The sequence below is a fragment of the Xiphophorus hellerii genome, chromosome 6 (assembly GCF_003331165.1).
Source record: "Xiphophorus hellerii strain 12219 chromosome 6, Xiphophorus_hellerii-4.1, whole genome shotgun sequence".
In the NCBI taxonomy this organism is placed as follows: domain Eukaryota; kingdom Metazoa; phylum Chordata; class Actinopteri; order Cyprinodontiformes; family Poeciliidae; genus Xiphophorus; species Xiphophorus hellerii.
Window position 1 is genome coordinate 19,938,158 of NC_045677.1, and position 25,579 is coordinate 19,963,736.

The window sequence follows — 25,579 nt, forward strand, 5'->3', positions numbered from 1 at the left end:
TACTTGGAAATGAAAAGTTCCCTCAAAGCAGGCAGAAATCAATGTTATGAATTCTTTTTTTTTCTTTCATCTTTTTGCTTTTCCATTAAGAAGCAATGTTTAAGATATTATTTTGAACAATGTATCAGCTATTCAAACATACTATAGATCAGGTTTATAACTTCTACAAGGTTCAAAATTATTGGGCTAGTTGGATAGAAATAAGGTTGTTGCTGAATGGGGGGGATGACAGCAGATAACTGCAGGGCATCACACATGAGTACACACATTTGGCAAACAAAACACTGAAGAAAGCACATGGTCCCTATTCATATTATCACATGCTAACCCTTCTTCACCCTTCCTAAAAATATGCAGACACTAGCAAATAGCTGCACTTCTCTGCTCGTCTCGCACTTGAACAAACAGTCAGTAGGGACAAGGGTAGAGGTGGGATGCTTAGTGGAAGTGTGGATATAAACAACCAGATTAAACGGGACAATCTGCGACATAAATCTACAATAGTATTTGCTGCAGGCAGTATGAAGAGGGAAGTCTGGAGAGCTGGCACCATGAAAACGGGTGATGTTTATATAAGCTTATCTTTGCTATAGACTCAACTCAGAATAAAAGGATATCATTTAAGATTTGTAATCCATCTTCAGAATAGCAATACACTTAGCTTTGTAATATCTTAGAGAGAAAGGTAACCAGGGAAAAATAATCAGTGTAGAAGCCCTTTATTGTAAAATGACAAGGCAGCACTTACATTAACATGTGACGTCTTTATTACCTTTGTTTAACAACTGTGGAATATTGAGTCAGAATAAAAATTCCAACAGAATCCCAACAAAATTTCTGATAATCAAAGTTGACGATGTTGCACATTTTTATGAAATATTCAAATATCTACATTTGGAAATGTATATGTGCATTACATGTAGTGAAAAAATAAGTTGCTTTAACAGTTTCTGAGCTGAATTTAACTCAGTTGTAAAAGACATTTAAGCTTAGAATGTCAATTTTCTTCAATTACTTTTTATTATTATTTAAATTAGCAATGTTTGTTTACACTGTCCAGAGTAATATGACTATTAAGACTGGATCTGTTTGTGTCACCTCTTCGTGACATTAACTGGGACCTGTGATTGATGCCACCCTGTGTCGTAGCTTTATCTAATGCTTTCCAAACTTTTAAATTCACTAAATAAGATATAACATATTAGACTTACTTTAACACATAAAAATAAAAACATAAAAAAACATTTGTATAGTCCAGGTTTTTAGACATCATCCATGGTGCACGAGGTTCAAGTTTGACCAGATCTTAAATAATGACAAAGACACTTGGTGGAATCAAATAAAACTGAGATGTTTGTATGCACAACACTACAGTGTATAAAAAATTTATTTTTACTTCTCCATAGTGGTATTTTTTTTTACCTATGTCTATTTATTCTGTATTTAGTATCCTGCTGAAAAATCTTTCATGAATCAAAATAAACACAAAGAGTTTACAGAAATGTATTTACTATCAGTATGAAGCATTGACTACTTTTCCTGACATCAGTTGCTTTTAAAATACCTTCAGAAATAATGCAGCAGTGTTCAGCTTAGAAAGGATTAGGGAACAAGAGAAGGAGCGTGGTCATTTTTTCCAGGTAACATTTGTACATCAAAAGGCCAACATCTTGTATGCATCAACTATTTTTTTTAAAAAGATAGATGCCTTTGAAGATCTGCAATGATTAGAAAACTGTGATGGGGTGCAAACTGAACTAACTCTGGTGGTTACCTGAGAAGAAAAATGAGCACCTGATGTGGAGAAGCACAGTGGGGGATAAAGAGAGGAAAAAGAAACAGGAATTGGTAGAGAAGAATGCAATTAGCCCAAGCTTGGGGACTGCTTGAGTCAGGTAATTACAACTCTAATCATCAGGTAGTTGGGAAGAACAGGAGACTGGGTGACAGGAGTGAGGAGAAAAAGAATGATCATCCTGAGAGATGAAAACATTTTTGATGAAACATTCTTGAGTAAATTCATTGCTGGTAATGTCTGAATATGAAAACCAATAGCTTTCTGTTGCGTTTAGTAAACTAACAATGTCTGAGAATAGTTTGATTTTATGAAAAGTAAATCTCTCAACTACTACCCCCACCTTAATTCTGGTTAACATGACGTATATTTGAAACTTGAGTCAATGAGATCTGTTTCACATGTCATCGGTCAACCTTTATTTATGATTCATTATCTGAACACCACCATCATTGTTATTGCCTCTTTGAAATTACTGGTCTACTTTTTGAGAAATAATTGTATTTGTTGCAGCCACTAATCCAAACATAAAGCCAATGAAAGCATTTCCCGAATGAATCATCTTCAGCAGAGTGCTCAATAGCTGGTTCTTGACCGATGACTCTGAACCACAGGAAAAAGCACAGAAAGGCTCGGGTTAATGACATTTAATTGGATGTTCTTGAATAGAAGCCAATGACTGGGTTTTCTACCCAATTACTGACATTAACTAAAGAGCTGAATTGTCTCTTGTGACTCTAGGTTTGACAGTGTCTGCCTTTCGCTCCACTGTTCTTGATCTTTGTTTGCTCCAGTGCATTATTTCCTTACAATTCTCCAGTATTTCCGTTTTAACAATAGGATTGCTTTGGTACTATCAGTTTTGTGAACTACCTATTGCATGTGTTGTATTTAAGAGCAAAATTACATCAGTAGGTTACAGGATTATTCCCAATCTCACATTTTTAGTCCGCAAAAAAAGTCATTACAGTTTCACTAAAAGGTTACAACTCATCTTAATCAGCTTTTACAATTCAGTGTGATGAGTTCACACTAAACTTATTGATGCTTGATAATGTCACCACACAATCATAGCAGAATTCATGACATGACAGATTTATCCAGGATAGAGTTATTAGACAAAAATGAGTCAACATTACAAGATTCCCATAGTTGAGATTTTTGTTGCACTGTTTCCAACCCTCCTTTATTCTATTCTTCTCTTCCAAGCTGTGATTTTTTTTTATTTTTCGTTGACAGTGCTACTTAAGTGCATTCTTGCAGTTGCCGTAAAAAGATATCTGATCGCTGATGGGATAAAGAAGTAAATGTCCTAAATCAAAGAAATTAGCAGATGTTTAAAAGGAATATGACGTAAAGAGTAGACGAAGAGGAAAAGAAGTTAAATTTAAGAATTTTTTCTTAAAAGAAAAAACCTTGCAAAAGATCAGGCATCACATCAAGTTGTGATGGTTGCAATGTGACGAACTGTGAGAAACTTTATGTGGTATGAATACCTCAGCAAATAACTTTGAAAATGAAAACATTCAACCTGCTTTCCACCTTCGGCTGATTACTTCTTTAAACATTTCTAATGATGTCTAAATCATTGTCTGTCTTTGTATCACTGCCAGCTGCATATACGTGAAGTCTTGCTCTAGCAACAGTAACTAAGTCAGGCGGGACTTAAAAACCTGCCTATTTCTGGGGGGAAAAAAGCAGAAGAAACAACGAAAGCATGTGATTCAGAATTAAAAACCTGCATAAAACCAGCTTTATACTAGAGACAGTAGTACAGGAGAAAACATGAAACTCTACATGTGATTCATATTTTGGCTTTTTGACAACAGAGTAGGTCAAACAACCTAAAGCAGATGCTTTTGGTTTTTCCATCCCTTGTCACCCCTTCTGTACACATACACAAGGCCACTCCCACAGAAACAGTCTTCTCCCATTGCTGCATGCCTCCCTCTGTGAAAAGGGCCATCTCCATCTCCATCTGCAAGTGCGAGGGGCTGTCCTGGTGTGTCAGTAATGACAATGTCCCAGTGTTCCTCTCTGCCAATTAGCCTAGCCGTAATTACACAGACACATATGGAGCTGCCAATCACCCAGCTCCTCCGCAGAAGGAACTCTCCCGCCCACAAAAGAGAGCGAGAGACACAGAGAGACGGAGACAAGAAGAGCAAATGGGTTCCCAACAGCTGCTACTGTGGTGCTCTAGAAAAACTCACACTGTTTCAATAAGTAGGAAGAGGAGGGTTCAGTTCAATTACTCCGACTGTGTGGCAATCCCACGGTTTGCATGAAAAATACCATGAAACCATATTAGAGACATCCTTCCTTGACATAAGTTTAAAGCTGAGCTCTTTTTTATGGATTAGTTTCAATTTTCCTTTGGGTGTTATTGCAGTCCTAAAAAAGGACAAGAATTTTATGAAGTACCCCCAAATAAAATTAAGTGCATATAGTTGCTCCAAAAGTCTGGACTTGTTCATGATTTGATTACTTCATTTCATCTTAAGCTGTATGTTTAGGTTCATTTTCATACTGGAAGCTAAAAGTCCAATCCAGTCTTTTGTAGTCTCTAATGAGTTTTCATCCATTTATCACCCAACTCCATCCATCTTCCCATGGGCTATTACCAACTCACTAGTCATCACTATAAATTCCCACCCCATGATTCAGCAATTATCAAGTTTCACTTAGAATTGATATGTTCAAGATGATTACATTAATGTTCAGGTTATAATTCATCATCAATTATAACTTGACACTGAAGTCCTGTATGAGATTTTTGAGAGTTAGCATGCTGTTGCATAATCTAAGTCTGCTTTGAACTCAAATGATTTTGTCTGTCCTGTTTTCTTTGTTGCTTGGTCTTTGTAATGCTTTTAATTTGTGTAAGATCTCTAACAAGTCAATGTATTATCTATAGTACAGCTGTGTTTCTAAAAGCTATTAGTTGCACTGGATAGCATTTAGGAAAATGAGAGTAAAAGGGTTTGAATACAAATCCAGATATTTATGCCACAACTTTGCACTAGTTTGTCTTGATCTACAACATAAAATCCCAGTAGAGTACAGGGAAAGTTTTGAGAATGGCAGGAAAAGACCAAAAAAGGTTTAAGAGCTACAAATGAAGTTTAAGTGATATACACTTGCAAAACACAACATATCAGTGTTTGGTTTATCAGTCATTGCTTATTCATGGACTTGAACAATGTTTGTGTCAATATGAAAGTTTTATAGTGTTGGTATGTATTTTATCCATTAAAATGACATGTTACAAAAGATCTGCAAAGACTTTTCAATAAATGAAAAAACCTCAAGCAATGCTTAAATCTAGATTACTCCTTTATCCTTAATTAATTTCTACCTTCATCTTAGCAAATAAATTAAATCATATTCCACTTTAATGGAAGCTTGATTTCCCCAGAGTATCTCCAACAGAACACAACAAATGAAAGTTTCATAATGAGGAAGAAAACATCTTCATTTGTCATTCATCAACCTTTCAAGTGCTGCGTATTGTTTATACAGTAAAGCATGTCACCATAATTTCTATCCATTAAGGAGCTAGTTATCTGGCAATAACAACAAGCTGACCCATCAAAATGAAACTCAGAGAGTGAATGAAAGAGTAGTTGTCAGTTTATTCACATGACAAGGCTTTACTCTTTCAGCTGCTAGCTGTCAGCAGCTGAGCATCTCTGGGAATGTACGCGGATGAATGGAGTCAAGAATAATAACTAAAGCAATAATAATAAACACTTTTACTAAGCTACACATATGTAAGATGGATAAAAAGTGCTCAACAGGAAATTAAACCATAATTAATGAACAAAGAAGGCAATATGATGGTAGAAGGTTCATGAGATCTGGTGATGCAAGTGGGAAGAGGAAAGATATATTGTGGAAAATCGAGAAAAAAAGGGGATAATTGGGCCAAGACGATGAGCAGGAAGAAGAAATCTGAGCGGGAAGGAGGCGAAGAGGGAGAACGCAGAATCCCAGTTGCAAACCTTACCTCTGGGACGTCTTCTTGTATTTGCGCCTGCCAAAGAAAACAAATAGGGGAAAAAGTGAAGCATCAGACAAAACAAAGATCGGAAACATGCAAACCGCTCAACATCAACTGATTTAAACATGCAAAAAACTTAAGAGAAAGGGGCATATTATGGTCAAAGTAAGTAAAGCTGTTTACTTTTACCATCTTTTTGTACTATCTTGCAATCTCATGTGAGTGTATCATGAAAGGTTCGGTTTTCTCACTTGTGAAAAAAGCAGCAAAAAATTCTTAATGTGAAATAATCTTCAGTATAAAAATCAAAGTAAATACAACAAACTTATCTTTTCTATAATCAAACATCAGCACAAAGGCAAATGTGTTATCAGACTTGCAGATCATTTACTGGATACCATTACTGTAGTAAAATTGCAAATCTAGATTGAACACATTTTTAAAATCCACAAAACAAACTTTACAATAAAGGTGTTTATGCTTCATCTCAGGTGTTCTAGGACCTAATTAAAGGGAACAAACATGCTGATGAATAGCTTGGCATTGTTCTGTGGACCAGAGTGGGCATGAACCCTTACGAGGGCAAGGGCTTTTTGAGGAGCAAGGGAATAAGAATGTAGAACTATTTCCTAGTTAAAGGTAGTTTTTACAAAACCGCTTCCAGTCAGATTATGGTCCTGAGACCATAGATGCCAATATTGTTAAAAAGATCAAGGTTCGTAAGACTGCAGCCAACCTTCCAGGATGTGGATGCAACACCAAATGGAACCATGGAGTATAATGGTAAAAGTGAATTCACCAAATCGCATGTTGACAAGCCGCAAAGATGCTGGGATAATATTTATATCCGTGATATAAATGTATTGCCACATTTGTTCTATTATTAGAGGAGGAAAAATGAAGCTTTTAAATAAACTAAAAATTCTTGAGTGGAATTAACTTTTTATCCAATTTTAAACTTGTTTTTTTCATGTAAAATTGATCTCAGTAAAGCTTTCCCTGATGTCAATAAATGGTGCTCCAATAACAGGGAATGAAAAAGGGAAGCATAGAAACTTTTACCACAAACTTTCTCTTTCTGGCCAGAGTAATGATATTTACCATTAAGAACACCAACTAATTTATTTTTCTTGGGACCCATTATATAGTATGTCCCTCCCCTTGCTTACAACAAGACTATAATACCTTCTTGCTCAATTTAAATATAACAGCATAGATCTGAAAGCTTGGGCCCTAACAATTTAATCTAACAGGTTTTTATTGTTACTGCACCAACAGGGAGTGATGCATGCAGTCATCTCTAGCTTTGCTTTTTGACTTTTACAAAGCTAAAGTCATAACAACACACTTTGGTTTGGAGTTGGTCTGTTGCATCTGGCACTAGAACCTTTGAATCTGTGCCAGGATCCAAACAAATCTGACCATCTCTTTGACCATGCTATCTTCATTTGTTTAACTGCATGGAAAATTCTACAGAATTTATTGAAGCAAAGACTGATTTTACAGATGAGAGATGATGATATATTTTTGCAAGGTTAAGGTTCTTTCAGAGATTGTTTCATTTTTTACATCTTTTGTGAAGGCACACCAGCAAATTTGTTCACATCTATAAATGGGCCACTGTCGAATTTAGCATGCAGTGCATTCATAGCTTCCACCCAAAAGGCTGCAAATGCCTACAATCAGTAAAACAGGTGTGGATTAAGAGAGGCGTAATGCTATGCAAATAAAATCTGAGCACATGTATACCACACACACCTGCTCCCCAGGACACCCAGCTGACTTTATCATGACATACACTCATATTAACACACCAAAACTCATATCACTTTTCCTAACATTGGCCTAAAAACACCCACACCTCCACAAAATGTTAACAGCATGGCTCTAGATGATTCACATGCATACACTTACATATTTGCTTCATAACAGTAAAGTAAAGAGAGATGGGTTAGAGGAAACTGGGAGGGGGTTAGTACGAGAGGATATATTGGCTGAACCCACCACTGTTCTTAGGACTGCAGACATGGATTTAAATTCCAGTCAGGTACTATTCACAGCACTTAACTTGATTTGTTTCCCAGTCATTTTCTGTCTTAACCTTTTAGCGCTTGGAGTGAAACTGCAAGCTAAGGAGGTTATCCTACCCCAGAGAAATTGTAAAAGCTCCCCCGTGGTGAAAAAGAAAGATAAATCAATCGTCTGTGGGCCATCAAGCAATTAAAATTAACACCAAATTAATTGTCACAGTCAGATGCATGTCTCATTGACTGTTCAAAGAAAATTAGAATTGAGAAGAGAAGCAGGTTTATGCTGAGATATGAATGAGAAGGATATGAATCTAGAAGGGAAACTGCAACATTAATATTTAACCTGTCACCCCTTTTACTAAGCTTACTCTGTGGGCCATTAAGAAGGGCTTTCATCAGCTTTTATCCCAACGTCTTAGCATAGTAAGGGCGATGGGTAAGATTGGTCAGATAATTCCATAAAACACTGTAATAACTGATTGAAGTTTATGACTAAATCCCATCATAGGATGGACTCTGTGAAAGACTGCTGTTTATGGTGTTTGATCATTTTTTTGTTCAGATCTTTTGTTTTAACCAAAGTGAATAATAAAACAGAGTGAACATATTCTTTGGATAAATGAAATGCCTAAATATCAAACCTCTTGGGAAAGAGGTGTGGGGTTTTTTGCCTCTTATGGTTGTACATCGAGTCCTTGTCTAGCCCTGCTTGTTACATCTGAGCTTGCTGCAAACGTTTAATATTATTGCTATTTTTGTAGATATGATCAAGTCTAGGTGAGTAGCCTTTATCGAACTACCATTACCTTATTTATAAAGATCAACAAATGTCTCCCATATTTGAATAGCAAGTCTTTTTCATTTTGAAGCACAACTATGTGAAGTGTGTCAAATCACAATTGCAAATAGAAAAAGACATTAACTTTTGAATTATTAAATAAATGTTTGGAAACTTCCCCAGATTAATTTATTAACATAGTTTTAAGTGTGGCAATAATACATCAGGATTTTATTTAAAATGCTAAAACTAATAGATTCTCAATATTTAAGACTTTTTTCACATCTTTACCAGAGCTGCACATAATAGTGGATGGAGGTTAATTATACACGTTTATGCTTTCATTAAGAAAAAATTTAATTGAATCTATCAGGGATCTTAATGGAAGATTTTTAAAAAATCAAAGTTTCACAATCTGTAAATGTAAGTGATGAATTGAGAAGCCAAGTCATTTGCTGGTGTTGGTCCACTGTGTTTTTCTAAGTCTGAAGTCAACACAGTGGTGTACCACAAAACTTCAGTCCTTCACTATCTGCTGATGATGATTATATAGATGAAGAGAAAAATGAGATGGCAATTGTGATGACACCAGACACAACAATGCAGCTATGACTAACCAGGTATAAGAAAACAATTTGATTTCACCATAGTGATCGCCAATAACAATCATCCAGGATTTTCTTCCAACCACATTTCTTCCTCAAAGATGATGGTTTCCTACTTTTATTACAATCTGCTGGACGTTTTATAACCCAATTTTGTTAGTTTCTGTTTTATCCTTAGATGTTTTGTGTGCTTGATGCATTCCAATGAATTGGCCTTTCTTAAACAGACTAACATCCCTCCCACGACCACAGAATGTGTCTTTCAACATGGTTGAGAAATGAGAAGCTGCTCATTTCATCAGTTGATGAAATGACTGATGCGGCCATCAGAAAAATAACTGCCCATGCAGTAATTATCCAACATGTTTACATTTCAAGGTTCGAACTAGATACAGTGAAATTCTCCATCATAACATTACTGCAATACAAGTGTTTTTTATATCTGTTCAGAGACAAAGTAGAGGTCAAAACCTATCGGTCATGTGCATGTACAGTGTCACACACACACACACCCCTGTATAGCAACCAACTCTGCAAGTTTTATGATGGCTGAAAGAGAAAGGCCTCTTTACCTGCAGTTATTATACAATCATAATTTCATACCAGCCCATGCCTATTAAATATGTAAAAAAAAAAAAAAATTGAGGGTATTCTAATCTATGAACTGTGTACACTTCAATTCAGCTGAGACCACAGGACACCTTATGCTTACCACTTATGGACATTTTATGCTATATAAATGCACATCTGATGTGTTTAAATCACATGTTAGACAGTAAAAGCAAAGAATTCATTGTTATATGTAACTTAGTAAATTCAGGCAGTGAGGGTCATTTTTCATTTAGAGTAATCTCTGCATTTCTTTTTTCTTTCATTAACTTAAAATAACGGAAAGTTATTCAACTTTTAAGTGTAAATAAAATGAAGGAAAATGTGCAATTTGTGTGTATTATCCCATGCAGAGAAGACATTGTCAGGTTTTAGACAACTTCACTGAACGTGAAGCTGAGATCAAACTCTCTGAAGTGAATTCTCTACCTGTCTCTCTGTAGATGATTGGTGTGCCAGAGACTGTGCCAGAGATTGTGGTGTGATAGCAACACTCACACATAAATCACACAGCTGCCAAACAAATCTCCACGGATAAGCTGGCAGTGCATAAGCACGCCATCAAATACACTCTGAAACCCACATCCACTCTCTATCATTCACATGGGCAGCGAAACTTTCCCCAATCTCCACATTCAAACACACTGCATAATGCTCTCTCCCTGCTATGCACAACATGCGTTGCATGAAGTGTCAACATTTGTGGGGGTTGGCTCTCTTCATGAGATTAAAGGCTAATATTGTCTCTGACATGCAACAGGAGGCCTTTGAGCAACAAGAATGCTACAGTTAATATTGGATGGAGAGAAAAAATTAATAATAAAAAAAAAGCGTTGGCTCCCACTGCTTTCATCTGACTCACTAGCCATCAATTATCCAAAAAGACAGATGGTTATGATGGGGACCGAATTGAAGAGACAATGAAATCATCCAGGAAAACTTAATGTGGCAGATGAAGATGACAGCAGGACTTACATCCTGGGCTTTTCACATGAGGAAAGAAACTATTATCAGTCATAGAGTGAGTGAAATACTGTAAAACTAAACCTTATAAGAGCAACAGTCAAGTCAAATAACAGGACCTAGCCGTGAAAATCCCAAACAACTACCTCTAACGTCAAGTTTGTTTGTATAGCACAAGACAGTTCAAAGTGCTTTATATGATAAAAACAAGACAATAACCAATTATGAAATAAGCAACAGATATTACACTTTGTCAAATGACAACATCAAAATCATCAGGAATAATCATTATCAAATATACATCAAACATATTAACCAATGTTCCAGCTGTTTTTAATTAAAGGCATCTCTAAACAGGTGAGGTTTTAGTCCTGATTTAAAGGAGCTCAGTGCTTCAGCTGTTTGTTTTTAAATATTAACATAATCACCACCCGTAGTGAAGAGAAAAAATTTATTTCTCTCAGATTTCCCATAACAACATTAGCCATTTCCTTTCACAAGCCAACCTTCCTCATAACAATGCCATCTCTCTCCCCTGCTGAGTCAAAATGATGAAACAAGAAATGGATAATAAGGAAATTCACACTTAAGTTACATGAAAAGTGATTCTTGGCTCCCTTCTCAGGGGGAAAGGCCATAAAGGTGTTGATTGGTTGGTTGATTGGACTAAATATTAAAATAGTGCCTGTAAGGTTGTGAATCTTTTAGAAGTCTTAAAACTACTCTATTTGACCAAAATCATTAGATTCAATGAAAAATATGTTATACTTGCATTTTATAGCAAAATTTGCAACTGACAAATTTTGCGAGTGGGAACAGACACAAGGGCTTCTTTCATCTCTTTCAACATACAAATAACTGTAGAAAGTCTCAAGCAACAAGTTAAGTTGTAGCATATATTAAAAGGAGGAATTTGAAATTGTTGCTATATCCAATGAAGATTAAGATTTCTCATAACAAATGTTTACTTTGGCTTTGGTTCAGTGATGCTTATGAGCAGTGCCAATCTTTTCACTTCCATTACTTTCTTGATGAATAGTTAGATATTCCTTTGATTTATTGACCTCATGACATTTTTAGTTTAGTCTAAATACGTTCATTCCTTTCATATTTACGTCACTGATCTTCTCATTAATTATGTTCTAACCAGTCCTGGAATATAGGTGGAAACTCAAAAGAAAATTGTTCCCTAATCAGTGAGCAAAGTACCAGGTTGGGCTAGTAATAACACTCTTCAGTTTGGAAGTTATTGAAATAAGAGTAAAGTTATATTTTTGGTATCAGTAGAAGCATAATTCCTGCAGATACATATTCAACACACTACAAAGTCTGTTGTGAATTGTTGTAAAGTGAATTATCAAATTTGCATCTGATTTAAAAACAGGGCAGCAGAGACCCTAAATAGATTTTTGTTTATATAATTGTAAATAATTTAGAGTTAAAAATAAAGTTAAAGGGAGCTATAAAGATAAAGGCACAAACAAGTTAGGTGCTGCTAAGGAATGTTTTTGTGTCATTTAGGAAGTATTTATATGGACATCCATTGAATATCTGACATACAAGTGTACAGAGATACATTTGATTTGAAAACATCTCCAACGTGTGTTCAGCATGCCACAGAAAACACATGACATCCAATGACGTAATCTTGACAAAGTGCTTACCAAAAACTACAATTTCTTTTTTAAAAAAGGGCTCACATTTACTTAAATCAACCTTTCATTCTTTCTCAAAGGGCTTTAATTTCCTTCTTGTCTAACAACAAAAACAATGTGCACACATTTGTAACCGATAAAACACCCTAAAACTTATCTGTTTTGTTAGTTTTCACGAGCAATCAAACATTAAAATCAATTAAAGCTTATCTTTTCTAATAACACTGACAATTTCTGCATGCTTTATTAATATATATGAAGCTAGTGTAAGCTATGATAAAATAATCAAAATTTAGCTCAAATGCTCTTTTGCTCTCAGACTTTATCTTGATAGAAATAAGACTGAAAACTGAATATACTCACAGTCCACGGAGCCTGAGCCAAATCTTCTCTATTTGTTCCGGCTGTAGGTACTTCAGAGCAGTACTTTCAAACTCCTCGATCTCTTTGGTGGGGGACTCCATGTCAAACAGAGTTCCAGATGAGACAGAAAGAGATGAAGTAAAAAAAAATTACAAAATCAAAAAGTTAAATCCTTTCAAAAAATGAGGAGAAAGGCAGATGCAATGCGTAGAAGAAGGCAGTAAGTGTTGTGAAAGCCAGAAGGTCACCAAGGCTCCCTTGTTTTAAATTTTCACCCAACACTGCAACAAACTGCCTGCCATTCTTCTCCTTTTCCTCTCCTGTAGTATGAGAGAGTATGTGGCCAAAACTCAATAACTCTGAGTGCAGCACAGCGCTCAACCAGCTGTGACAGTCGTAAAACAGCCCAACTACAGCTCTTTTTTTTTTTTTTTTTACTCTCTCTCTCCCTGTCTCTCCCCGTTTTACGTTCACTTCTCTCTGGTGTGAGCACAGGGGTCCTGGAGCCGTGCCATGCTCTCCCAGCAACAACGGGATGCAGACGGCAGGGCAGTGCAATCCGGGATTAACGCACACAGCCGAGCTCTCCTCATAAGTGGGAGGGAGGAAAAACAGCTCGAGTCAAAGAGAGGGAGGAGCCAGACCAATAACGAGAACCCATGTCCGGTTTCACCCAGAGTAAAACCACAGGGGGTGAAAGAGGAAAATGAATGGGGATACGAAGGAATGAAAGGGCAAGACCTTTGACTCAATAAAACACGTTTTCTGGAAAAGACTTAAAAAGACATGTAGAATATTACCTTATTTTTTGACATTGCGTATTTTTTCGGATTTTGAATGATAATGAAGCAAAGAGAGGGAAACTAATCCTTAAGGAGTTGATCAATAGTTGAAGGGATAAAAGCCATTGCTTCTTATCTTTAGCTCTGTATCTTTTTCCTATTCATCTAAAATGTAGACAATACATAGCTCTACAACATATTAAAAGCCATGGCAAAGGGGATTAGATAGCATGCAGACAGTGCAGTGACACTGATTTTACAGAGATTACTTTGATCCATTGAGTGCATGTGGGACAATCTTATATTCAATCCCACCAAATACAAACATAAGAACATGTCAAATACAATTCCCTCTTCCTCCTATTATTAATACACATTGAGATACCGTGGTGTTTTCTACAAAAGCATACATGCAAATATTTCACTTGGTGAGACGATATGGGAGGTAAGGCGCTGGGTTTAAATTTAGATTGTTTTTTGAATACAAGTATTCATGATGACATATTAGCAATGGAAGCTGATTCACTAAAAGGGAGAGTAAAGTACAAGACAATTTGTATATTTTATTCCATGTTATGATTAAATTAAACATCTTTATTTATTAGGTTTATTTGATAGGGACAGACACTCATTAACATAGACAAACTGAACAAAACAGCAGTCCCATTCTTGTGTCATAGTGCTTATAGTGTGAGTTATTTTGAAGGACTTGTCCCTAGATGGGCTTTTTAAAGCCAGTTGGTTTATCCTCTCACCAAGGATGAAATACCTCTTATGAAATACAAGCAAAACGACAGGTGTAAAAACCTTAACCCATGTTAAGACGCCAATATTCTTAAAGTTTCTACCACCCCGTTGTTTGATTTGAGATACATATTCTTAAAAATATGTGTAAGGATTGTATGGATATATTTAAACGTGTGTATTATTCTGACATTATAGTTCAGAGATAATCACAAAAAATTAAGCATGTGCATAGGCCTGTCGCGATAAACGGTAAATGGATTAATCGTACGATAAATTAAAACTATCGACGTCATTTTAATTATCATCGTTTCTTCCGGCCTTTTTCTCTTTCTGTTGATGACACCGAATGAAAAAAGGCTCAACTCCGGTGCTCTCCACTGACCCCCCTTCCTCATTTTACTTAGAGTAATGCCCAGCGCACACGAGTTGTCGGCCGATTATTGGCCCATTTTCAAAACCTGACAGACCACACATTACCCGACAGAAATCCTAGGTATAACGGTTCGATCGGGTTCGGTCCTGCCGTGTGGTGTCCAACAATGGGCACAAAATAATGGCTACAAGTTCAGTGAACTAATTTTAAAACCAGGCATTAATCAATGCTTTACTACAATCTACCTGCAGTGCATGTAACTAGTGTCAGCGTAAAGTCCTGACTGAATGAAAGTCATTATAACCTATTTACGTCACGTTAACGAAGAACAGCTGAAAAGTTACCGGGTTTGTCAACTGTGGTAGCAATTTCGCTCCAACTCCTCTCCTTATCATTTCTATATTCTTTGCATGTTGAATAAACATTAATGTTGTTTCCACATATCATCTCAGATGTCCGCTGGACTTCGGGTTGCGTCGTGTCAGCTGTTTGGGATTCCCCGACGTAATTTCCCCCTCAGAAAGCGCGGAGGAGAATCCGCGCTTTCTGATTGGCTACCTGTCACATTCAACAGGCTGCGTTAAGATCCCAGTCTGGGAAAAAACCCCTGATTTAGATCGGAGCGGCAACGACGATCTACCGTAACACACCACACAATCTTAGAAAGACCAACGTTCTAAGATTGTTGTAAGGGGAAAAATAGCAGCAAAAAATCGTGTAGTGTGAACTTATTGCATCATGTAGTCGGATGTGCCCATCTTCTCTATTTAAATCTAATGATTACTGAAGGGCAACATACTATACAGACTTCATAATCTTTTGGTTGAATGCAGTATTTATTTCCACTTTGGCTTTATGTTGTTTAGTTTTTTTTTTCAAGTGAGTTTTTTGTTAATGGAGACTGAGAATCCATTTTATTTTTGTTTTTGGTTGTTTTGTTTATTTTGTTTATCAGCTCAAGTGTTAAGTGTTCTTTTGAAAATAAAGTGTATCTATCTTTGGCAGGAAATCGCATGCATTATTACGTCATTTCCATTAAATCAGTGTAAAAAGGTATTCAAACAATATTATCGTTTATCGCAATAATTTTTGAGACAATTAATCGTTGAGCAAAATTTGCTATCATGACAGGCCTACATGTGCAGCTAGAACTTGTGTTTAAAATTCAGTGGAGTTGTCTGTTTTGCACTAAGTCCACTGTCTGAAACTGGTTCTAAAACCTGGGTAAAAATCCCAAATTGCTTTAAGATTCATGGCTATGAATGTATGTAAGATTCTGAGCGGCACTACTTTCCGCTTGCCTGGTCATTGCCTTCCTATGCAATTTCACTCAAATAAATTCTCACATACAGCACAGTCTGGGCTTCCTCCTCTTCACTTAGATTCCCTCCAGTCGATTTTCTACTGGACCAGAAGGAAAAGTTTTGAACGAGAAAGTTGTTTTTCTGTGCTGCTTTAATTATAGTCTGCCTGTAGCTTTAGCTATGCAGTGGAGGAACTGAACGAAGCGTTCAGTCTGAGTTGGTCATGCTTCCACATATTGAATTAACACTAAGCTACTTTGTTCAGATTGGTTTCTCTCTTTGCTGTGGAGGTGATTCACAGCGCAGGCAATTTCGGGTAAACGTCATAGCGTCGAATTGGCGCATTACATACATCACAGATGAATGCTAGCAATTGGGTAAAATTTTAAACTTCAACACAGTTCACACCTCAGAAAAGCAGTTGTTTCTCAATAGCCGAGAGCCCAGACCCAAATAGCGTAGTACAAGAGGACTGCTTTTTACCAGGCTAACCTTCCACATAAACAAGCATGTTTTTTTTTTCTCTTGTCTTGTATAAAACTTGTAAATGTGAGCACAACTTAATTAGTCACCCTTGATCTTTTCCATATCTCTGCAAGCCCCCACCCTACTCTCAGGTCTTTCAATTACTTGATGTAGGATGCGGGGATAATGCCAAGGGACACCTCAAAGAGGGTCTCGCTTTTATCTGCTGAGATGGGCCCTGTAAGAGGACAGAGGGGATCGGCTTGCCTGAGTGCCATGAGTCTAGTGATGTTCACACAGGTGCACTGATCCACGTCGCTTTCTCTCAGCCCTCAGTTTCTTTCTCTTTTCATATCCCCTTTATAGCAGAGTGTTTATTGTGTTTTGTGGAGGTATTCCAGCCCAAGGGGTTTTCAAGTCGTGAGCAGAAATGACATATCCGCTTAGGGAAGAAAACCAAAGAAGCAGCTTAACATCTGTCTTCAAGCTGCACACGTTTCCACCTCACACACCTAATGTAATATACCATCTGTATGTGAATTTATGACATCGAGCATGGTTAGATTTTTGACACAAAAACTAAAAATGGCATAAATTAATAGGTAAAGAGAGAAAGGCAAAGTGAAAGAATCTCTTCTGTTGGATAAAAGTCTATTTTCCAACTGATTTTAACAAATTAAGTAAAAATTAAGTAAAAATGTAGACAATGTGGCCCGCATGACATCCTAACATTAAAATTGTAAACATTAGACTGATCGCTTGAAAAGTAGTATAATTTTGGAAACACGGCTTCTTTTCCACAGACCATTTGGCAGAAGTAGCTTTTTGCTTCAAATGTGACATTTTATGTTTCAAATGACGAGAAAATGTATGCGTTTGAGAAATTATCGAACAAAAGTGCATATGAACAATTAATTCATGCCCTTAAGTGGCCATTTGGAAAAAACAATAAAACTGTTTCCCTCAAAATGTCATTGGTAGATGGAAATCTGAATCATAAGATCAGTTTTCCTTTCATATCAGGAAAAGGGGGTTTGTCTGACGCCAGTGTTCTGCTGTTTTAACCTTAGCAACATAATCTTAAATAATGAACTCAAAATTGTATGTGAAAAACATATTTTACAAGTGGAATAGAAGAAAATAATAAACTGCTCCCTGCCTTGCACTTAAATGTTAGAAAAATGTGCTTTTAGAGGCAGGAGGGCGGTTTCGAAATTACAGTCATTAGCTGGCATCATTTGGAATCTTTTCAACCAAGTTTTAGTTTGCTTGGTTCTAACTTAGCCTAACTTAGCCTAAAAGAATGCTTTCTAGGTTAACTTATCTCTTTAAGTCACTCTGAGGTCTGAGAGTGTGTATGGATGGATGTTTTCTGTCTCTCTGTTGGCCTAATGATGGACTAGTGGTCAGTCAGGGAGGGACCCCACCTCTAGCCTATAGGTTGCTTTGAGATTCGCAGCAACCCCATGACCCTGGATTTACTTATTGCAATAAATGGATGGACAGAGACTATACTTAATGCTTCCTAAGCCACCCACGTGCCTATTAGGACTACTTTTTTCAGCCCACTGCAAAGTGACGACAAATATTAGAGGCAATAACAGATTTTAACAATTTCTTGAAATCCCCAAAAAACCCTTTTTGCAAACTTCATGTTAACAAAAATAGTGTACAGTATATTCAGATATGAATAATGTATTTACAATTTTTAAATGGATATATCATGCTTTTAATCCTTCCTTTTTACACATAAATCATTCACCCTGAACTATATAAAGTAGAACTGCAATGCTTTGGTCTGAACTGCTCTTTAATGTAGCTCTACAGACCTGTCCTTTAGCCCTTTTCCGGAATGTTTTAGATCAACATGTTTCGCTGTTTTTTTTAATATGAACAAGACATTTCAAGCCCCGCTCCCCTCCAGGTCGCAGAGCGTTCCACTCCACCCCGTTCGGCCATGTTTGTAGTTCGATGGCAGCTATACAATGGACCTTTCCAAGCTCCGCCCACATTATTTCTACCGGATTTTCACAATATATCAGCTACTAAATGGACAGAGGAGCTAACAAGTTCATGTCATCATCTGGGAGGAGGTTACTGGTTTCTCAGTCACAAGCTGGTTGCAAACCTGAGGCCAGCAGGTGTCAGTCAGTTATGGTAGATCTGAAATTTGGTTTGATGACCTCAATATGAGAAGCTACAGACTGACAGGAGGAACCAAAGAGCTCTGTAAAGGTAAAGGCAAATCTTCTTAAGTTGGGATATAATTAATTTAATTTCACATAATTATCGCGGTAGAAGCCATTTGTTTGTTAAAATTTTATGAAATATATTTGTTCTATTTGATGTTTGTTGTGAATGACGTAAACTCACAAGAACGAGGTAATTAGTCCAACGTTTAGAAACTACAGCGGCTGTAATGCGCCACAGCAAAGGTAAACAAAGATAAAATAACCCGAACAGGTGATCAACTCAAAACCACTCCTACCTTTTTACTCTCTCTCTCTTTGTAGCTTAAGCACACCTGTTACCGTGGCAACCGCCTGCTCCCCGCAAGACGAGCAAAGGTTACGTTAAAAACATAACATTCAGTCCGTTACGATATCAAGTTTCCAGGCTTGATATTTATTTCTCGATTATTAATCAGCGCTTCCCTGAATACAGGCGATGGTTGATTGACTAGCTGTACTTGGTGCTAGAGTGGCTAACACGAGTAACAGTTTAGTCCAAAGCCTTTTCTGCTGAAATGAAATCTTTAGTGTATGTCAGATACAGTACACATTGCATATTGATCTGTTTAGCTAACGTAAGACTGTGTAGCAAACAGGCTTCAAGGTGTAGAAGTTGTATCAGTGCTGCCATTATGCTGTACTTAGCTAACGGGAAGCTAAGTGTGTTTGTGAGCCGGCCACAGCACGTGACCACGTAGAATGGGCATCAGCCAATGAAAAGCGGCCCCTCTGGTAAGGTCCATTATCTACCGGCAGAGAAACTTTTTTTATTCATTAGAGATGTCAACAATAGGACAACGAACCAGCAGAATCACACATTCAAGTGAATGCATCGCAATGGTGTTACTACTGTATTTACACCTTCTCCATCCATAGCAAATATGGATGGAGAAACATGGAGTGTAATTTAGCTGTAGTGTCCATGAATTTAAGATACTTATTAAAATATTAATGCTATCACAATTTGAATGAAGTAAACAGCCTTGACATAATTAAGGAGTTAATTATGTCACGAATGTCACTGCGTGCATTTGGATGTGTTCCCCAAGACAAAAACAAAGCCAAAAAGTTCCAAAACATGCAGAACAGTTATATCCTCAAGGAGGCAGCTAAGCTAGCACACAGGGCCTAACAGAAGCACACAGCTCAATGCTAATATTAAACCAACGGCCAGGACGTCATTATTAAGACAAAAATATTTATGTCTAAAATAAGCTTTGTTGTCATTTTAGCGTTATTTGGAACTTACCGCTTTGCCGTGTGCCTCGTTTTAGTAGAGAGATAAGAAACAGATGCCTCAATCAGACGAAGTCTGAAATCCCTCTGAGAGGTTGCTGAAGCAGTGATCCTTAAGTGCTCCAAAAACGGACTTTCCCCACTGGGTACATTCCCAAGAAAAATACAATTCAACCAGAACCTTCGAAGAAGCTCTGACGCCGGGGTGCAATGTAAGAAATCTTGTGTTAATACACGCTACAACTTGTTTACTTGCAACTTCGGAATAACTGAAATTGTAGTACAAAATCGCGGCGAGGTGAACAAAATGGCAGATTCACAAAACTGGAAGTGATGACATTGTTTAGAAGGTTCATCGCAAATGCCGTGACGTCATAGCTAAGAAAAACGTTGTACAAAATAGAGAAAAGTTAACAGTATAAGCACTCTATAAGAGGCTTGATCCCCTTTTGCATAAATTACTGCCTTGTTGTGGTACAAAAGTGTTCAGCCATAGGCTCTGAAGATGTGCTAAGGAAGTTCTGGTTGGTTAAATAGCATTGTTTGGTCTGGTCACCATCTTTATAAATCTTGCCAGCAGAAGCAAGCCTCAAGCTCTCTAAAGGCACAAGCTTACTCTGACTTTGGACTTCATAAAACACAGCAAACCAACACCAGGAGATGACATTGCACCCCAAATCATTACTGACTGTGGAAACTTCACACTGACTTTCAACGGGTTATGTGTTTCTCCACTGCTCCTTCAGCCTCTTTATTTGAAAAGAGGATTTTCTTTTCACTAAGCAACAGTACAGTCTCTGGTTCAAGAGGCTTGAAAAGAGAAAGGTGACATTTGTGGTCCATGTGTAGGATTTTTATTTGGCTGCTGGCCTGCATGTACCCTCCCTTGGGGGGGGGGGGGGGGGCATCTTGATGTACTCATTCCAGCTTCAGTTCACTCTGAGTGAAGCTCCTCCAAATCCTTATCTGGATTTTACCCAACATGCCTCTCAAGGTTGCAGTTACTGACTACAGCTGCAGTCCACAATTTGTGCCTTCCGCCCCAAATTTATGAAGGGCCTTCACAATCCTCTCATTATCCCTATTGGATGTGAAACTTTTTCCACCACATCTTTCCCTTCTCCTCAACTCTCTATTAATATTATTGGATCGATCACTTTTGAACGCCCAACTACTTTAGCAATGAGCTTTTTTGTCTTCCACATAATGATTGTGATAAAACCTCTTTTGTGTTTTGTCTTCAGCAATATTCTGAATCATCCAGTTTGGATGATTCTAAAAATCATCCAGTTTTACAAAAATAAACACTTGAAACATACCTCTAAAATGAATTACTAAAATTAACTTTTACTGAGGTGCACTTCTACACCTCAGTAAAAGGATGTTTTTCCAAGTAATAAACACAAAGGATCATTGCAGTTCATAATTCAAACTGATATGTTTTTATATGACAAAGCTTTCACCCTGAAGATTGAAGATAACTTTTCATATCTGGCAGTTATGAAGTTTATTTAACAGCAGCACATTGCAAAACATTGCCTTTTTTATCTTTATGTTTGCATATTGCAACACATTTACCAGAGCCTTAAAAAATAGTCAAAGGAAGCCCTTAATAAACACGCTCACTTTTTCCAGCCTAGGTCAGAGTGAGTGTGATTTTCTTGGGTCTATTGCCACGCTTTCTGTTCTGTATCTGAAATAATTCTTTTTGTATACACTGATAAACTGCTTGCTCTGTTTGAAATATGTGCACTCTGGTTGACCCTGCCTGAACATATTCACGTATGGAAAACCTTCACATCTAGGTGTTTCTATAGTACAACATGTGTACAATTTGAGAAAACAGGATTTCACAGCAGGTAGTTGTTTTTATTTTTATATCTTCTGCAGTTTATTCAAGCAAATACATTTTGTTTAAATTAGTTGTTAGTTGCTATTGGTTGCCTAACAAATCAGATGCATAATATGCATTTTAGAATAATCTAAACTGTATTTAAATCAGATAGCACTGATAGAAGTTCTGACTTGCAAAACAAAAATTTCCATGGTGAATTAAACAGCAGGATAAAATGCAGCTTTACTGAGAGATGTATGAACTCTAAAACAAAATATCAGCCAGTACTTTGAATAAATATGCAAATGATGAGTGAAACACTTTCAGGAAACAAAAAAAGAGAGAAAGAAATTACACAGTTGAATGTCTGAGAACATTTCTAAAATACTCAGATACTTTCTTATCTGCATGTTTTATGTCAGTAAATTGGCTAAAAAGTTGAGACTAGAGAGGATATTCAAAGATAATTCATAACAATTTGCTGCATTTGTTACAGAGTCAAGATAAAGCATGAGTCAACTCAAGCACATGGGAAACAAAGTGGAAAGTGTTAACAGCTAAAAGCTTTGTCAGCGACCATGATGGATGGTTGGGTAGGCCTAAACAATGACAACCTGCAGCTCTGATTGTCTGCAGGACAATTTAGCTTATCCACTTAGCAAACATTTAATTTCAATTCCAGATTAATGGATCAATGCAAGATCTTAAATCTCCTCCATACCTTCTTCTAATGATAAATTACATGATTAATTACTACTACAGGTGCTCACGAAGGGCCCTAGAGAATCAAGTCATCTGCAACATTTCTGTGACTAAAATGAAAGGACATGATAGAAATTACACTGTACTAACTCTACTGAGGCTTGTACATGGCTCACATAGTGAAATCAAGACAGTAACAGCCCCAGCCATTTGGAGGTACATGAAAAATTTAAATCTCATTTAAATTTCCAGGCCGCTTGTTAAGGATAGCTATGCATCAAAATTGCAAGCGCCTTCACAGTAATGACCACATTTAGTTGAAAATCATCTATCAAAAAATATGATTCCTCTGTATAAACTGTATTTCTCTTGGAATTAGTAGAGATATAAAGCTGGATGGGAGCAACTGAGGGCACTCAACCATAAAGCTTTATTTATTTGCAGAGTTATAGAAGTGGAAAGATACATCAGCTTCCTCCCAAGATAGATAGAAGCAGGTCAAAGGTGGAGACTCAAGGGAGAGGGGAAGCAATCTGGGCAAAAAAAAAAAATTTACACAGGATTGGATCTTTGTTTTCACCAACAAAAGAGATCCACATGGTAAGACTTGTTCTTAAACTTTTTGAGTTTTTCTGTACAAATATTATTTGATGAAGAATTAAGGTCCTTTCCTTGGATCAAGGATGAAGCAAAAACAATGCAATTGACTAATAGCACAGTCTTCAAAAATGGCACAAGATAATTGTTCTAGATTTAGAAGATATAAAGTGTTCTCTCAAATTTAATTTAGTTCGACTCACCTTATAGATATCAGAGTTATAAAACCCCGCATGATCTGCTTCCCATGTGCTTTTTATGTGTGTTTACTTACTAACTGCTTATTGCAGCGTAATTTCCAGGTACCTGATGGATATATTTATGCACCTTTTAACCTGATTTTCTTTGCTAAATGTTCCTTGCTGTTTTGCAGTCTATTCAGTCTAAACGGGTAAAGCAGTAGGTTCTGGAAGCTCATTAGTTAGACACCCACAGCTCCTGGAAGGAGCAAATGGGGACAAGATTGAGAGCTATTTAAAAAGTAACCACAGAGGCTAAATGGAGACTGTAATCCAAATAAAGAGATGATGTAAACTACAAGTGTAAATACTTCCACAAATAGGTACCAAGCTCAGCATTGGATGGGACACAGCCATAATAGATTCTATTTTAGACTCAGCTAGATTCTAAAAAACTACTCTTATAAAGTAAAGGTTGGTAAATTACCCATTTAGAAGCGCTTTCATAATTTGCTGTATTTTGTCTTATGCATACAGACTTATGCAATTCAACTTTCTTTTAAGGTTGAAAATTAAAGCATATCAAAATTTTCTCCAAAGTTAGTTCCATGTAATAAAACACTTCATATATTTTCTATGAGGTAACCTTTATGAATCCAACCACTTAAAGGTTTGTGTTCACTTGAAAAAAGTTCTACTTTTAAAACATGAAAATGAATCTGTTCTTCAAATCTGGCTTTTCTTTAAAAGAAAAACAATACTTTTTGTATGTCATGGTGCAAAGTGTTATAGTAGGCCTTTTACCTATGAAGGTTCTTCCCGTTTAAGGAAATGACCTTAAATGGAAATGAAATGACATCAGACTTACTGTATATGGCACTTTCCTGAGCACTCAGCCTTATAATGAGCGTGATTGAGAATCAGGCTATTCTCAATCGCTGCTCACATTCACGCACTGAAGGCAGCAAACTATAGCCACAGCTGCCTTGGTAAAAGCAAAATTTTACACCGGCACCATCAGCCCTTCTGTTCACCACCACCAAGCAAGGTGTGCGAAATGTTTTTCCCACAACAAAAGAGGCAGACGGAGCCGGGGCTTGGACAGGCAACCTACCGATTGCAGGACAAACTCCATGGCCGATGAAGGTCTGACTCCACCATCAGCCATCACTGCACTTGGTACAAATCTCCTATTTTACCTCCCCTGAAGCATACAAAATTATCTTACTGACTGTTGCCATTTTGCACTGTTTGTGCAACTTTTCATTTGTTTTACACCGTAAACTTGGATTAATTTGTCTGCAACAGCTTTTTCTCATCTTCCATCAAAGTAACCAATTTTTTCTCCAAATCAGTCACCCTGAGATGTCAACAGTGAAGTCCAGCAAAAGTCCACTGATCAAAACAACAGCACAATTATTCTTTCAGACAAGTTTCTGCTGCCCATCTTATCGCCATGCTTCAGTTACAATCCTGATCCTGTTACTGTATTAGTCTAACTATAGCATCTTTTAAAAACAGAGATGGTTTCCTCATATATTGCGTGGTATCTGTGGTGTGTTTAAAGGAAGTTATGTTGACAAAGCAAATATGCAATAATAGAATGAGGTTAGGGATGTGATTTAAGGTGCAGGACTATTTCTTCCATGTAACATAAATTGGTCATAGTACTTTATAGTATTATGGCATTTGGTCTTAATTTTATCTTTGTATGCATTAAATAAGTTCAATTCAATTTGATTGAATCCGATGACAAAATCATGTCCTTCCTTAATCATAGGTCAAAAGAAAAAAGACTTATTATTTGGGCAGGTGTGGACTGTTTCTCCTTTTGCTCGGCACAAACAAAAGCTTTATTTTGTTTCCAGTTTTTGAAAATTTGACAACCATTTCAACAAAATATAGGGTACTGATGATTATGTTTAGATTTTATGTCTGTAACATGTAATATTATGCCATTCACTGTGGTACAGCAGTAACATCATAATGTTGAGGCTGTCTCTTAATCATTTAGATCAATGGCTTTGCTATTTGGACTTCCCGTCTCTCCAACCAGCAGAGGCTCATTAGTGGGCTACTGAGGCTCATGATGGAGCTTGTTGCTTCACAGGGGCTGTCTGTGGGGGTCTGTGAACCCACTGCTGTTGCCAAATGAGGGGTCAGCTACAGAGACAGTGGGCTGCCACGATGGAGACAGCTGCCTTAATCAGCTGCAAAGTGCACTGCAGCACACAGCATCCAATTAACCATCAGATAAATCTCCCAGCTGACCACAAAAGGGTTTTAGCTGCAAATGAACATGGTGAATTGGCAATATGTGAGGTTATG

General features: G+C 37.1%; 1 protein-coding gene across 5 annotated transcripts in view; it reads right to left on the minus strand.

Moving 5' to 3' along the window:
* pde1cb (phosphodiesterase 1C, calmodulin-dependent b) overlaps positions 1–25,579 on the minus strand; it is a 101,705-nt gene that overhangs the window by 46,909 nt on the left and 29,217 nt on the right. The window contains exons 1-2 of one of the 5 annotated variants that reach the window (XM_032565884.1): positions 12,802–14,520; positions 5,805–5,831 (exon numbers count right to left, since the gene is read on the minus strand). The exons of 3 other annotated variants lie outside the window; for them this stretch is intronic. In XM_032565884.1, the coding sequence (XP_032421775.1) occupies positions 5,805–5,831; positions 12,802–12,902 (128 nt within the window). In that variant the 5' untranslated portion in view covers positions 12,903–14,520. Of the gene's footprint in view, positions 1–5,804; positions 5,832–12,801; positions 14,521–25,579 lie in introns of those variants that run through there. One more of the 5 variants, XM_032565885.1, reaches the window with a different exon arrangement.